The sequence below is a fragment of the Lontra canadensis genome, unplaced genomic scaffold, assembly GCF_010015895.1.
Source record: "Lontra canadensis isolate GAN:19392208 unplaced genomic scaffold, GSC_riverotter_1.0 scaffold52, whole genome shotgun sequence".
In the NCBI taxonomy this organism is placed as follows: domain Eukaryota; kingdom Metazoa; phylum Chordata; class Mammalia; order Carnivora; family Mustelidae; genus Lontra; species Lontra canadensis.
This window is the reverse complement of record NW_022631046.1, coordinates 8,947,814-8,964,295: the sequence shown is the minus strand read 5'-3', so window position 1 is coordinate 8,964,295 and position 16,482 is coordinate 8,947,814. Positions and strand designations below refer to the sequence as shown.

At 44.5% G+C, this 16,482-nt stretch overlaps 1 protein-coding gene across 2 annotated transcripts in view; it reads right to left on the bottom strand.

Annotated features, from left to right (window-relative positions):
* Positions 1–16,482, bottom strand: part of PLXNC1 (plexin C1) — a 141,333-nt gene that overhangs the window by 62,499 nt on the left and 62,352 nt on the right. For both annotated transcript variants that reach the window (XM_032874229.1, XM_032874228.1), the window contains exons 7-10: positions 13,509–13,596; positions 11,345–11,447; positions 10,894–10,995; positions 663–802 (exon numbers count right to left, since the gene is read on the bottom strand). In XM_032874229.1, coding sequence (XP_032730120.1) covers positions 663–802; positions 10,894–10,995; positions 11,345–11,447; positions 13,509–13,596 — 433 coding nt within the window. The remainder of the gene's footprint in view (positions 1–662; positions 803–10,893; positions 10,996–11,344; positions 11,448–13,508; positions 13,597–16,482) is intronic.

Here is a 16,482-nt window from a genome sequence, read left to right as displayed (position 1 = left end):
ATTTGCACAAGAATGTTGGGGAGACACTGAAAAATTCTTTTCTCTCTCAAAGTTTCACTGAAAGGATGAGTTAGGGGAAAAGAAATCCCAGAAATAATGATGTTCAAATGGTACACTGACCAGATATCTGTGTTGGGGAGTTTGGTCTTTTTTTCTTTAACTACTAACATATGTTCCATTTCATTCATGTAGCCTGACACCAATCCAATGAAGAGAAGGCTATAACAAATAAAACAGATCAGGAAGCTTCATTTTTCAACTTTGGGTGATACATTGGAAGAGCTGTTCTATTTTATCATCAAATTCCTAAGAATGCAACTGATTTCCTAAGGGGATCATTTTCAAGATCATGTTTGTTATCCAAAATACTTGATTTTATTAATGGATATGGATTAAGACCTCAAATAGGCAAGGCCCTAACATTAGTGGGTTCTGAGGTTTTGGGGGGTAAGAAGGAACAGATTCTCTCACAATTAACTTCAAATGTGGTGTTTAAATTATTCTCCTTCTTGAAATTATGTCTTATCCAATATGCAGACCAATGGCCAATTTTGGCACATGGCAATACTCTGAGAAGATCGTAATCACAATGATATGCCTCTGGCATAAGGTTGAGCTTTTTACTATATTATCAAGGATAAATGACTATTATGTCAACTCACACATCCTTCTCGCAAGTACTGGTTCCTTTCAGGATCATAGTAATTTTGGATGCCTGGGTAAAGTTTGCCCCCGTGACGATCACATTGCTTTTCCCTAAAGTCGATATCTTCCGTGGCTCAATGGACTTAATGTAAAAGACCTGTTGGAAATAAAGATTCACACACAAGATCAAAGCTAAGAAATGGCATTGTTCCAAAAAATCTGTTTATGTGCTGCTGTTCGAAGAAATCACTGGGAAATTACGACATTTTGCAAACACAAGCAGACAGTGTTTAATGAAATCAATGAATTCAAGGAAGAGTGCCGAAGATTCATGTCTCTCAACATGCGACAGCATGAGGTCAAACCAATTAGTCTTCGTCTCACAAGACAGTTGAAAATACAGTTGAAGAGTCTGACATTCTGTCTGAAGGGTGAGATCTCATCAGAGTCTTGCAAATGCTCAGTGCCTTACGGCTCCCCATCCAACAACATGAAAGGAAAGACAAGGTGTCCGCTGAAGCTAGGCCAAGAAGCGTTATCATTAAACTGGAATAAATGTCATTCTGGATAAATTTAATTCCCTAGAAAGCAGTGCCTATTTTTTGTTTGTCTCAGTTGGGCTATTTGAAAATCAACCCAATCCGCCACCTAATATCCAATAGTCAGAAGCCAAACTGGTGTGGTCAATTGTGTCTTCTCCATGGTACCCATTCATGTACGCATAGACACTTTACTTCTCTGTTTGCAATGTCTAATCAAAATTTCCTAAAAAATCTGACTCTTGGTTTTGGGTCAGGTCACAATCTTGGGGTCATGGGATGGAGCCCCATGTCAAACTCTGCACTCAGCATAGAGTCTGCTTGGGATTCTCTCTCTCCCTCTCCCCTCACTCATGCTCTCTTTCTCTCTCTCTCAAATAAATGAATGAATAAATAAATAAATAAATAAAATCTAAAAAAACGGAAGGGTTCCACACAGGTAAGGAAAAAAAATGACAAATTCTCCTTAAAAGAACAAGGCCTTCATTTGATGGCAGAATCACTTTCCCTTTCAAAGATGAGACAATTCTGATTTCTTTCACTTTTCTCCTACAGATGCTACCATCTATCATTTTAATCATTTTGTCGTCTTTCATATAGACTATTTCCCGCGTGTCTGTGTTCTTCTATGACAGGGTGATCAGAACAGGACAGAAAATTCTGATTCTGGCCGATATAAAGTACAGCAGATCTCTAGCATGACAGCATTTCATACTCGCACAGTTGATGTTTGAAAACAACCTCCAGGGCTAGAGACACGGAGTCATGTGAAATTTGGCTAAGCCATCAATGCCAGTGTATCCATGTGGAGGACCCAATCCAGGAAGAGGCCACCAATGGCACTGGGAGAGCATCAGTCACGCCCAACACCTGTCTACCACCTGCTTCCTGAAGTAGCCTCCTGTTCCCCGCTCCTTTATAGGTTCCCACCTATAAAGGAGCGGGGAACAGGACTTGTCACAGTGGACTTGTGGGGCTGTTCTCACGAAGCCTCCTGCTGAGAGGGAGGTGTGATTCTGCTCCTCGGCAAACACAGGTGCTATATGGCAGAGCAATCACTAACACTCATTAGCACTATGGATTGGTTCTGTGGGTTGAGGTAAATTCATCGTTCGTGTCATCCCAGCAATGATGTCATGTGACAGAGAATTGATTTCCATGGCAGAATTTATTTTAATCACTTAGTAGAGGACTTTTGCCCCATATTTATAGAATCACGAAGGGTCTGAAAGGGTCACTTTAATTACTCTGTTATACTTGACTGCACTTTATGGGGGAAATTAGCTGCAGGAGTGGTACTTGGAGTAGGGGGATTAGCAAAGACTTCAAGATAAATCCCTTGCAAATGTCAAGTGTGTGCTCTATGGCTAAAGGCTTACTCTTCACTCTGACACGGTGACAGCTAAGTGAACGCATATGTATTGAGCAGGTAGGGGTCCCCAGAACAGCAGCAGGTGTCATGGGGGCATATGATCTCTGTGGGCACCAGAGCAGGAGTTGGCTGCCTAGTGGATCTGCCTGTAGCAAGCCAAATCCAGCCCATTACCTGCCTTTGTATGGCCCATGAAAGAAATGTCAAAGAAGTAATAATGTTCCATGACATGTGAAAATACATGAAATGCCGATTTTAGTGTCCACCCCATTCATTGATGGCTCGCCCGTGGCTGCTTCGCGCTACAGTGGGGAGTAGCTGTGGCAGAAACCGCGGAGCTCACGAAGCCTAAACCTTACACCATCTGGCTCTTTGGAGAAGAAACATGCCAGCCCTTGCACGGGGGAAATCCGCTGCCACCTTAGGGTGGCAAGATAGCCTGTGTTTTGTTATATGTTAATCCCAACAAAGACTCACATTTTTGCCCAAGTCTGCCACGATCTCCACGTTTCTTTCTGGACAGCCCTTCTGGATTCCTGTATTTATACTGGGATATCTGCTCCAACCAGAGTCTCACACACCCCAAAGAAATGCTACTTCTCTACCCTTGGGAGAGGATAAAAAGAACCTTATAACTAATGTAAAAAAAAAAATATTTTCGGGGGTTGTATTTTGCTCCTTAAACAGTTCTGCAAATGCCATCGGAGGACCCACCACATTGCCTTATTAACTTTTTATTTCTCCCTGAGCAGAGAGAGCCCTGCTACTTCAAAAGGATTTTATTTTTAAACCTTATTGTTTCGAGAAGTTTCCATCGGCAGTGTAGGATGAAATCCAGCCCCGGTCTATCTCCTGAAAGCAGATGCTTCTAGTCTGTTTGCAAAGAGGGTCAGATTAGTTGCCCTTTGTTTGCTTTGAGAACCTCTCTTAATAAGTGAGTTAAAGAGCTAGCAAGAGGACCTCATCGAATACACTGTGCAGGTATAAAAAAAAAATGGGGGTAGCTGTACAGCTGTACCATGGGGCTGTAACAATTCTTAGAAATATAACATTTTCTATTTTTACTAATAAAGGTTTTAAAAATCCTGTACAGACAGAAGGCAAAGAATGACCTCCCGACAAATGTTTCACACATTTACTTTAAACCTATTTTTATATTTTAATCAAGAGTTAATCTCACAGCCTGGTAGGAAGTCGTGGGCCCCCCGAGCTGACACACAGAACGGGTTAATTTAAAAACAGAATCTAGTTTGATATAAAGAGATGCTTTCTTCCAGACATACAGTAGGACTCCACCCTCGTCTTAGGACCAAGGATTTCCATACGCCAAATCTAAATACCCATGACAGTAACCTTCACAACCCGCGTTGTTCGGCAATTAACCTCGGAACAGTCCACTTCTTGTCAGTTACATTTTAAAGACAGAAGAATGCTTTTTGAATGGCTGCCCAAGTTTAAATTATTTAATAAAACACTATGAACTCTGGTCACTCACCGGTTTAAATTACTCCCCATTTTGTATATGAAAGCACATTAGAAACTGGTTAATTAGGGGATTACAGAATCCCCATTTGTTTTTATTTTCTTAAAACGAAGTCACTGTGGAATATTGGAAACAGCACAGCCCTTAAGAATAGCTATCTCTGGAAAGGTCTGAGAGGGTCGCTTCTGACAGAGTACGTTTTGTGAAGTCTGACGTCAACACAATTCAAATTACCGTGACATTAATGGAGAAACTACTGCCATGATTGAAAAGAACACTGGAAAGAGGTGCATTACGAAGGCTCCATTTATTAAGACCAAATTGTACTCTATTAATCTGTTTTAAAAAAATCTGAATATAGCAAAGCTCTCTGTAGGCCTGGACCCAAATCGACGCTCAGAAAAACATCTCTCAGAGTTTCACTGGCGAAATTAGTTCAAACAGGACTGGATGAAAAGTCACATGGATTCAAAACCAGCTGGAAATCTGAAACCAAAGGACATTAGAGAGATGAAAGGTAGCACAACTAATTAAAGGAAAATGTCCTGTAGGGCTCGACAGGGGTGAATATTTGGTTCAGAATTATTTAACATCTTTATTAATGACTGGGAAGGACAGAAGTAATGTATTCATGAAATGGAGAAACTGAAAAAAAGCGGTGACCGGCAGCGGGAATGGGGAGGTATAAAAGGAGGTGAGATCCTGAAAGAAAATACAGTCCCGCCAAAGCAAAAGGAGAGCACAAGAGAGAACAACGAAGTCACGCTCCCTCCCGGCAGCCCTGGGACAGGCCCCAGGAAACTTGGGATGTAACCTCCAATCTCCAGTGGGTCCTGGGACATACCAAGAGTCAGAATGACAACTGAGATAGAACAGAAGATGACAGACCAAGGTCCTGGGCTAGGAGATCAAGGCTCGCTTCTCTGACATGGGGACTCTACGGGGAGGCTGATACGGCCCCAGGAGGGGCTACCAAGGCCACTCCGCACAGTAGTCACTCTTGGCCGCTAACCTTCTGAGTGTGGCAGCTCAGAACTGGCTTGGGTGACTGGGACTCCAGGACCAGGGTGGGCAGCTCTGCTCCTGGAGAGAGGCCTGACTGTAAATTAGACCCAACCTGTCCAAATCCACCCCTCTGCTGGGTTTCGACTCCAGCATGACGCTCGTGCCACTCCAGTCTCCTCTGGGCCTCAGTTTTCCACCTTGGGCCTCTTTGGTTCTCCTGGTCCTGGAGAAGATACCAGTCTTGCTGGGGTCTGCTCCCTCCACTCTCACCACACCCCAGCCTCCCCTCTCTGGGGGCTCGGAGGCTGATACCCCCCTGGCCCTGGCTGGAGGTCTTCAACCCATGTTTGTGCCATGGACGGGCCAGGACGGGCCAGGCTCTGCCAGTTAAATGCCAAGAGAAGCCAGTGTTAGTTTTCTTCCCTCCAGACTGACTCTTATCATGAACACGAAATCATTTCATGCTTGTTTCCATCCTTCGAGGTCCTACAGAGTAGAGTAGTGGTTAAAACTGCAGGCTCCAGCGTCAGACTGCCTGTGTTCAGAGCTCTTGACTATCATTTACTAGCTACCTATCCTCCGCACGCCAAGAGCTCTCTGTCTGTAAAATGGGGACACTGTGAGCTCACGTCAAGAGCTACTCTGAGTTCAGGACACAGCACAGGCTCAGCAACTGTGGGTCACCACCGTGCAAGCTAGTACAGCCTGGCGGTCCTTCTTATTCCTTCTTCTGTTGCACGCACTGAACTGCTTCACGAAAATGGATTTTATTTCCTCCAATATATTGTAAGTGCTGCAATGCAAGTTCCTTGAAGGCACATGTTTTGCCCCCCTGTGCTCAATAAACACATTTTGAATGACTGGATCAATGAACGCTTGCCGGTGCCTTCAACGGCACGGAGCCCACTGCTACGCCCACAGAAGCCACGCAACAAGGTAGGTCTTAAACTTCATCTCGCTGCTAAAGGCAAGATCTGTGAAGGAGTCGATTCGGATTGCCTGTGAGAAATTAGGATGCATGTTCAGAAGTGGCAGAGGACGGGAAAAGGAGGGGTGAGGAAGACAAAGAAAGAACACGGGGAATGTAGGTGAATGCTCGGGAGCAGGAGCCATGGCTTTAGGGCGTGTTTCCACCCGACCGAGATAAGCAGACGGCGCAGAGTAGCAAATATTAGAACAACATCGTATCACATCAGACCTTCACAACCTTTCCTTGAGAACAGGAAAGGGAGAAGCAGCCAGCGCTTCTCTCAGCAGGTGGAAGACTGTTAAGAAAAGGAAGAGAAGTGAATGCAGGGTCCCCGGGGCCAACCCTCTGGGAGAGACTGGCTTCTACAGCTGAAAACACTTCTCATCCAAAGGGCAAACATAGGGTTTTGAGTTCACTTCCCTGTTGTGGTGATGCCTTTCCTTAAGGCAGTCCCCTCCCCGATAAATGACCGTATTTGTAGCTCAGGTAAAGGGACTGGGGATAGGTGCGTGGACCAGCATGACGGCAGGAGGTCCAACCCGAGCCTGAACCAGGAACCCTGTCTCCTAAGTGCCACATCCGTGGATGAGCCAATTCCCAGCTTAAAAGATAAATGTCTCGAGTAGCATTCTGCGGCTGTTGAAGAACAAAAGCCAGGCTCCTCGGCCTGGTGTGGAAGGCCCCACAAATGCCGGCTACTGGGTCATGTCAGCCCCGTGTCCCAGGATTTCCTGCCCCCATCTCTGGTCACACTGAATTACTTGGGGTCTCCTGGACCCCAGGTATGGATGCCCTGGAATTTTCTGGTGACCCATTATGCTTTTGCTAATGCTAGCCACTCTGTTTAAAACACTCAGTCCTCCGTCTCCATGTGTTTCGTCCCTCAGCGGTTGGCTGAAGTTCCATCTCTGTCCATCAATCCATCTGTCCATCAAAACCTTCACCAACCATGCTGATTCAGTGCTTTCAGCTGCCAGGCACTGGGCATCAATAAACAGGAACAACTGAGCCAAGGCTGTGGGCACAGCCAGGCTCTCTGAGTTGGCATACTTTCTGGTGCTTCTCCTATGCTAATATTTTTATTTTATATTCTTTCTTATGTACTCATGTACAAGATTCTTGAATCTGATGGCAAGACATGTGCTGGATTCATTTGTGCCCTCCTCATTACAGCTACGAAGCTCGATATAATGGCATCGACCAGATGCTCAAAACGACACCTGTAGGAAGCGTCAACTCTAGCTCAGCGTCATGAAGCCAAAGAACATGTCTGCACCGTTGCCATCTCCTGTCTCCAGCGCCCGGCCCACGGGAAACACTCGGTACAGGGGTGACGCAGAAAGATGTATGGAGGGAGAGCTCTCAGTGGCTTCTCTGCTATGAAAAGCGTTCAGTACTTCAATCAAGGCCAACACAGGACCCAAACTGGAAACGTGGGGTTACACATCCCCAGGATAACAAAAGACAGTCGTATATGGCAGAGCAGGAGAAATCCCTCCTGTGACCAATACTATGCCATTCCCTATGATCCTAAATTGAAATTCTGCTCTGAGCCATATATTTAAAGGAAACATTCCAGTATCAACAAAATACCTTTCTCCAAACTAAGAAGGGTCATTCACATAGCAGCCCTAGAGATGGGCCTGGGCTCCCAGCTGTGTTCAGCCTTGCTCTGCCCTCTTTGTAACCTAGCCAGTTCTTTTAACAGCCCAGTGTCAAAGGTCAAAAGGCACAGGAAGACACTAATATAGAAGAAATTTTAAAAGTCATTGCCTGGATTACCACTCAGCAATAAAAAAGGAACACACTATTGATCTGCAAAAGAACTTGGATGAATTTCCAGAGAATTATGTTGAGTTAAAAAGGCCAATCCCAAAGGGGCATGTCAGGATGATTCCATTTATACAGACTCCTTGAAATTATAAAATTATAGAAATGGAGAACAGATTAGTAGATGCGAGGGGTTAGAAATGGGGAGTGAGAGGGAGGAGGAAAGGGGGTATGGTGATAGAGCTGTTCTGTGTTTGACTGTTATCCCTGTCAATTTCTTGGTTGTGATATTGTGTGATGGTTTTGCAAGATGTTACAGCTGATGGAAACTGGGCAAAAGATATGGAAGATTTCTCTGTATTATTTTCTTAAAAGTACGTGTAATCTATAATTACCTCAAAATAAAATTTAACTTTTTCCTGAACAGTCTTGAAAAAGACAAATAAAGTTGAAGGACTCACACTTTGTGATTTCAAAACTTATTACAAAGCTACAGTAATGAAAACAGTGTGAGATGGGTATAAAGACAGACATATAGACCAGCAGAGCAGAACAGATGGCCCAGAAGAAATCCTTGCATATCTGATGAAATGATTTTTGATAAGGGTGCCAAGACCGTTAAATGGGAAAAAGCCAGTCTTTCAACAAGTGGTGTTGGGAAAACTGGATATCCACCTGGAAAAGAATGAAGCTGGATCCTTACTTTATGCCATATATGAAAATTAACTAAAAAGGGACCAAAGATCTAAAGTAAGAATTAAAACTTTAAGACTCTTAGAAGAAAACATGGGCAAAAAGCTTCATGACATTGGATTTGGCAATGATTGGATAGGACACCAAAAGCATGGGCAACAAAATTAAAAAAAAAAAAAAAGAAAGAAAAACTGGACTTCATCAAAATTAAGAACTTCTGTGCATCGAAGTCTACAATCCACAGAATGAAAGGGCAACCTGTAGAATAGGAGAAAACATTTGCAAATCATGTATCTGATAAAGGGTTGATATCCAGAATATATAAAGAACTCTGATAAATCAACAACAACAAACAACCTGATTGAAAAATGGGCAAAGAACTTGAACAGACATTTCTCCAAAGAAGATACACAAATGGCCAATAAGCACATGAAAAGATGCTCAGTATCACTAACCTTTAGGGAAAATTACTCAAATCCACAATGAAATACCACCTTATACCCACTTAGAATGGTGACCATTAAAAACAACCACAAAAATCACAAGAGTTAGAAGGATGTGGAGAAACTGGAAAGCTTGTACACTATTGGTGGTAATGTAACATGGCAGAACACCATGAAAAATAGCACGGCAATCCCCCCAAAATTAAAAATAGGATTATCATACAATTTGGCAAGTCCCCTTTTGGATATATTCCCAAAAGAATCAAAACAGGGTTTTCAAGAGGTATCTGTACACCCATGTTTATAGTAGCATTATTTACAATCGCCAAAAAGTAGAAGCAACCCAAGTGTCCATCCACAGATGAATGGATAAACAAAATGTACTATATGCACAGAGTGGAATGTTTTTCGACCTTTAAGAGGGAAGAAATCGTGTTCCATGCTAATAATATGGATGAACCTTGAAGACATTATGTTAAATGAAGTAAGTCAACAAAAGGACAGTTCCTATATGACTCCACTTAGATGAAGTACCTAGTGTCATCAAATTCATAGAGACAGGAAGTAGAATGGTGGTTGCCAGGGACTGGCAGGGGGGCAGGGAGGGGGAGAGAGAAAATGGGAAGTTATTTTTTAATGGGTATAAAGTTTCAGTTTTGCAAGGTGAAATCTGTTCTGGAGAGGGAATGTGGCGATGGTTCCACAAGAGGGTGTGTGTCCTTAAAACCACTAACTGTACACTTAGAAGTGGCAAAGATGGTAAATTCTGTTCGGTGTGTCTTGCTAAAACTGAAGGAAACAATTAAAACAGCAACAAAAGAGAAATTTAACTCTTTTAAGAAGCCACTACGTTCTTGATCCAAATAGCTGTCATTCTGTCTTAGTTCTATGAGCTAATGGGAAGAGAAGAGTAGTAGCCCACCACTTAATAAAACCTCAAAGACTTCAAATATGGAGAGACTGGCATACCAAGCCTTTCTAATGCCTTTAATTAACTTCGTAATCCATTTTGATTCACAGTCCCTCTGCCTGGTAGTTATTCACCGGAAGTTATTATCAACTTTTCAGTAGCGATGAAAAATGTGCTACTTATCTACTATATTGGCACTTGACCTTAAATAACAGCAAATGAATAAATCAAAGCCATAGATTAGTCATGAAATAGAAAACAAAGTCTTTTTTTTTTTTTATAAAAAGAAATGTTGTGTTTTAATTTATCCGCCCCTGCTAGACCTCCAGATTCATAAGAGCAAGAACCTATCCTTTTCTGTTTGTCACCACCTAGTACATGCTCAATTAACTCCTGTCGGCTCAGTGAAGTCAGCCACTGGGCACAACCACCAGCACGTTCACATTGTCCTATCCTTACTTTTCAAACATGTCTGCTGGTTGAACTTGGTGATTTGCTGTGAATAAAATCCATGGAATTTCCAAGGAAATTCGATGGAAAATATTTTTCCATGAAGAATATTTGGGGGAAAAGTGGATGTCATAAGACACAACTCTTTGTTTTGACACAATTAACTATGGGTCCCATCACCTCTGCAAAGTAAAGAGAGGTGATCTGAAGGAGGTTAGTTGGTATATTTTGCATAGACTCCCTTCACCCCAGGAACCCCCAGGAAAGTCACGACAATGTGTGGTTCGAACTGAAATCCCCTCAGTACTGTGCATTCTCTGCTTCCTTCTAACTCCCCCAGAGTGAGCTGCCAAGTCACCTTGAAGATTTTATTCCTACTGGAACAATATCATTTTTCATAATTACGGAATTTTAATTTCTTTTATGTGAGTGCACAGCCTTTGATGTATTGAGCCAATTAACTGAAACTTGGTTAAAAATCGAAGGTAAAAAAGGGAATTTTGGTGGAAAGTAAAACAGGGCATTTTCAAAAGGAACTCAAAGTGGGAGGAGTTGTTATTGTCATTTACAAGGGGAATTTTTTTCCATTAGAAGTCCCAAACCAGGGTCTGACCTGCAAGCCAGGATGGGTCCTATTACTCCTATTCTCTGGGACTCTTCCTCCTCCTGCTGTCTCGGGTGGTGTCCGCTTCTCCACAGCGACTGGACAGTGCTCCTGGAATGAAGAATAGCCCTTCAACACCCAAACAGATGGGACACTTAGAGTTTGAAACAAACACGAAAGACAGACTGGGACTGGGTGGTCACAAACATTTATTTATTTATTTATTTTAAAGGTTTTATTTACTTGACAGAGAGATCACAAGTAGGCAGAGAGGCAGACAGAGAGAGAGAGAGGAAGCAGGCTCCCCGCTGAGCAGAGAGCCCGATGCGGGGCTCAAGCCCAGGACCCTTAGATCATGACCTGAACCGAAGGCAGAGGCCTAACCCACTGAGCCACCCAGGCGTCCCACAAACATTTATTTTTTGGTTAAACCTTGTGACACCAAAAAATGATACTTTACCTGGCTTCGCTTGTAATCAGAAGGGTCACAAGCTGTGAAGGGATGGATACACTTCCTCTCACTTTTACACCAAGCACAGCCAGTTCCAATACACCCTGGGCATCTGGCAACATGGAAAACCAACTTAATTCCTGCATATTTAGGAAAACGTCCGTAACCTAGAAATTCCCTCTGTGATGCGGGGTATAAGCATTTAAAAAACGGGGGGTACCCCAAATCCTGGACAGACTGATGAACACCCCCCCAGGGGGGAGAGAGGACAGTCCTCTGAGGCTAGGCTACAGCACTGACTTTGTGCCTGCTCTGGGCAGCCCCCAGGGCTGATGGACTGTCATCACACCTGCAGGGCTATCGCTATGGAAACCAGAAGCTCGGGATCACTTGCTGCGCTGGTAGATAACAAGAACCCACAGGCTCTGTTTCTGATTCTGGTTCTGCTGTTTGTCCACCCTCAGGTAAGTTCCCCTCTGGAGACCGACCTCCCCGTCTGCTGGAGTGATCTCACTCGCTGGAGTGGAAACACCCCTCAACTGCCCCGAAGATGCAAGACCGTAAGTATCGCCTGGCAAGTAAAGGGAAGGGGGTGTCAGAATTTGCTTTTAATCAAATTAAGGAAGAACTGCATCTACTACTTATCAAATAACCTATCACGTGGGGATTAACAGCAGAGGAGCTGAGAAGCTCGTCATAGGAAAATCGGAGTTGAAGGAACAATAGAAACAGAAACTGAGGTTGGTCTGGAAACACAGCTGCAGGAGGTCAGCCGGGATTTCGGGACAGCCAGTGCAGGGAGAGGGGACACGCTTCATATTTTACGGTCTTCCAAAAAAAAAAAAAAAAGCCAAAGTGTTCTGTGACTCTGATCTAGAGAAATGGCAGCTTCGATGGGAGAAGGAAATACGGGCTCCCTGAAAGTGTGTATCCAGCCACCTAAGTGTGCTCGAAGCAGGCTTGTGATTTGCATTCCCATCACGGCCTCTCAGGAGCGGGTCCTGTACTGAGCCCCTTTCTAAGGGAAGTAGGTACCAAGGACAGGGCATCCTCCCCCTCTGGGGGGACTGCGGGTCTGAGCAGCTGGTTCTTAATGACCTAGTTGTGGGACGGGGGCCAGTCACCTCCTTCCTCCTGGCATCTACACGGGGGAAGGGGTACCTGCTTTATGTTTCAGCTCTCTTTGAGCCATCAAACTCTTTGTAACTCTCCCCCCTTTTTTCCCATTTTCACAGACTTCTGAGGCTTTCTGTTCCAAGTCTGGCTTCTTCCCCCTCCCCAAATGCAACTAGTTTATTAGAAATAACCGAACTTGATCCCTCTTTAAGAGTGCCACAGTGGTGAAAATGGGGTCCCGGCACTCCTGTTCGGCTAGCAGTAGAGAGGCCCTCCAACTCTGTTTTGAGCCTGAACTCATCCCCCCTGACCCCCAGCAACAGTGGTTCTCAGGCCAGGCCAAAAGAAACTCGCATTCGATACCCACAGAGTCGGTCAATCAAACGACTGAATGAACTATAGAATCACTAATAATACAGTTTCCTGTTGTTTCCATGGGAACCTCCAACCCATCTTTCAACTGAAAAATCAGGAATCTGAGAAACACATTTCCTCCCTGTCTTCTCTCTGCGTTAGAAGCAAGGAGAGAGGTGTGGCCCTACCTCAGGGGGGGTACGTAGCCCAACACGGCCAAAAGTGGTATGAAAAGTTGGCGGTGGGGGGTGGGAATTAACACGGTCTTTCGATGAAAGAGATTTCATCTTGTCCTCCTCCTTGATGACTTCCCTTGCCTCATGCTCACACCCTCTTCCTTGACTCAAGTTCCCAAAGCTGTCGTTCAGATCAGGGGAGAACATTGTGGCAGCACCCCTCCCCCGAAGCCCCTCCCTGGACTCACTCCAAGGCGCCTCTTGGTCTGGGGAAAATGTATTTCCCTGTTGGTAGGATCACTTACGCCCAGTTTTTCTCCTCAGCTGCTTCACCTTCCTTATTAGGGCTAGAACGAGACAGGTTATTAGCTCAGGGGCCCCCCTATCTCCCGTTAGGCCATGCTCCAAAAGGCACTGTAGAAAGTTCTACCCCACAAAAGAGTTCTTTACGGAGGAGATGGAGGTGTAAAACAAATAAATAAATTAAAACCAATGAAAGAATATTTAAATTTCAAATAAATTCTTACTCTCTTAATGACGAGCAGTTGGTAAAGTTGAATCTTTTTGATAAACGCCAAGAACCGAAGGAGAATGTCACATTGACAACCAAAACATCTGGAGCAAAGGGGAAAAAAATGTCATTTACGGTGGAGTCCCGCTATCGTCAAGCAAAGCTGTAAATGCAAAAAATAAATATTTTTGCCTCCTTTGCATAGAGGGTGGGGCTGTGCCAGCTGCTTGCCAGCATTTCAATCAGTATGTGGTTCCTTCCCGTGGGCCATTCACGTCAGGCAGCCAAAGTGCACAGCACAAGCCTCCAAACAGACCCGGGCCCACCTCGCGTTCCAAGCCTCCCATGGATAATCACTAGGAAAAAGCCATTTTACAGCCCATTTACATCTCATCCTCTCCCCGGGATCACTATCTCAGCTTGTAATTGGCCACAGCATAAGAATAAAACAAGTCACCGAGCAAGAACTGCCTAGAACATGCTAACCAGAATGTTAGAGACGAAAATCCTGTAGCTTCAGCAACATCCACACTACCGATATTTGCCCAACAGACTCGAAGTGTGCCTCCCATGGGCCGGCTTCCACGAGCCTCTTGGAGTCCGCTGTTGCCAAATCTATGATAGAAAGTTCTCTTATTTGCTTTGGAAAACATACTCACTGGGTAGAAACCCCTCAAAAGAATAAAGTAACAAGGAAGATAAAAACCGTGCTCAATCAGCATTGGACACATGTCATCGTTCATGTATGTCCTTAACTTTTATATTGTATCCAAAGTGACTCCCCAACCCTATGGTGTGTCAGAATCACTTGAGAAACAGATGAAAACAGATCCCAGGGCCATGCTCCTTGATATCCTGAGGTAACACATGTCGAGAGCCTCTGGGACTCTGTGGTGGGGAATGTTCCCCCATGACGTGACTGTATACAGCTGGGGCTGGGTGTCACAGCCCGGAGTGGCCCCCTCAAAGCCCACTGTTTCCAGGAACCAGTGCTCCTCTCTGAGTTTTTCACTGTCATCTGGTTGGTAGGATACTGTCTTCCTTTTCTGAGTTAATGGAGACAGAGGATGAGCCTTTGAAAATAAAAGCCTTCACTTGGCCAAATAAGAAGTTGGCGTAAGTTGGTTGGCACCCCTTACTTTTCTTCGTGAACTTTTATTAGTGTGTGATTCCCAAAGTCTGAGAACCCTTACCTTCAGACACTTCTCTACAGCAGTAGAATTCATTCTAAAAGTCAGGATGCCACACACAATTCTGTCCACATAAAGTGGTTATGGGGAAAGGATAACCCCCGGCTGCAAAGACCAGGAGGTCTGAGGGCTGGAGTGACCTCACGGCAAGAGTATTGGCACAGCCACTTGTAAATGTTGGTGGAACGGACATACAGACAGGAAGCATGGAAAGACTGCCAGGGAAAACACATTTCAGTGGAATCTACAAGGTTCAGTGATGAACACCAGGAAAAGTTGCACTTTTCTTCATGTCAGCCTTGCACAAAACACTACTGGGAAATATCCCAAGGAAACGAATATATTTGATCTCTGCTCTGGTAGCATTTACAGTGATTCTATGAGAGATTAAATGGCTTAGGTGGAAAAACCCAACAATGACAGGACGCACACTCAAGGAAACAGCCCATGAGTGGTCTGAGTTCCATGTAGCACCTGCCTACCAAGATGGGGGTGCCTGTGGGGACTATGAGGGGTGCCCGAACAGCCTGGACTGTTATGAAGGAAGTGACTCTTCCTCCAATGTTTTAGAGCAAAAGGGCAACAGGATTTGATGAAAGGGGTGAGGGCATGGACAGGGCTTTGGCGATGACCACGAGCTGGGTGAGTACAGGAGGTGGGACAGGAGTGAGTTTGCTGGCTGAGAATATGCAAGGCATTCCAAGAAAAAGGCAGCAGAGGTCAGGTGCAATGGATAGAAGCTGTAAACGCGACCAAAGAGCTTTACAAGGTGATCACGAATACTTGAAAAACAGATTTTATATATGCGTAAGATCTGCATTGTAATGACCAAAATTAACTAGAAGCATATCACAAAGGCTGCATAGCGTAAACAAAGAAAAATGGAGAACTGGAATCATTTTCCAAGCTATCTGATCCCAAACAGTCACCAAGAGCCCAGAGGCTGAGAGGCATTATTTTAAGCTTGGGGCTCTGGTCTGTTGCACTAAATTCCCTCCGGAGAGATTTGGGATTAACTGAGTAACACCAGCTCTCACCCCAAAACTCCATTCCATCATGATCTTGTCCCATGTTAGGAGGCCTAACATGTGACCCTACTTCTCGTCTTTCTTGCCCACGGAGATTCATCAGTGTGTCCACAATAACTCCTAGCTATCTCTGGAATCTGTCCACTTCTCTCCATCCCTGTCTGTCTCGGCACCCGTTCTCACGGTCCCCCGCACCGGGATCACTCCAATGGCTTTCCTTCTATCTGATTTTTCACAGCTCACTCCTTTCCTCTTCTAGACATCCTCCATCTGTGACAGGCCACTCATTCATTCATTCATCAAAAATTTATTGATTGTAAATGGCTCTTTATACCAGACACTGTGTGCCTTCTTTGGTGTCTATTTTCTATCATTCTGCTTTCCATCTGTCCCTACCCCATTTGCCTGAACCACATAGAACCTCTTTTGGCTCCTCAAACAATGCCTTTACTCTTTTACTAGCCATCATAATAGTTGGTCTCTGCCTGGAACGCTCTTCCCCCTTTTCTGTGGCTCCCCTCTGTTCATCCTCCAGGAAGATTTCCTCATTCCGTCAGCCACCACCCAGGTTGTTAGGTGCCCCTTTCCTCCACTTCCCACGGATGTCTGTGCATTCACACAACCGCATTGTAACAAGTCGTCTACTTGTCTCCACCCCCAGCTGTCTCTTTCGGTCACCATATCCCCAGCACCTAGCACAGTGGCTGGGCCATAGTAGATATTCGAAAAATACATCCTTTCTGAATGGATACAATGATGTTAAGATGATAGA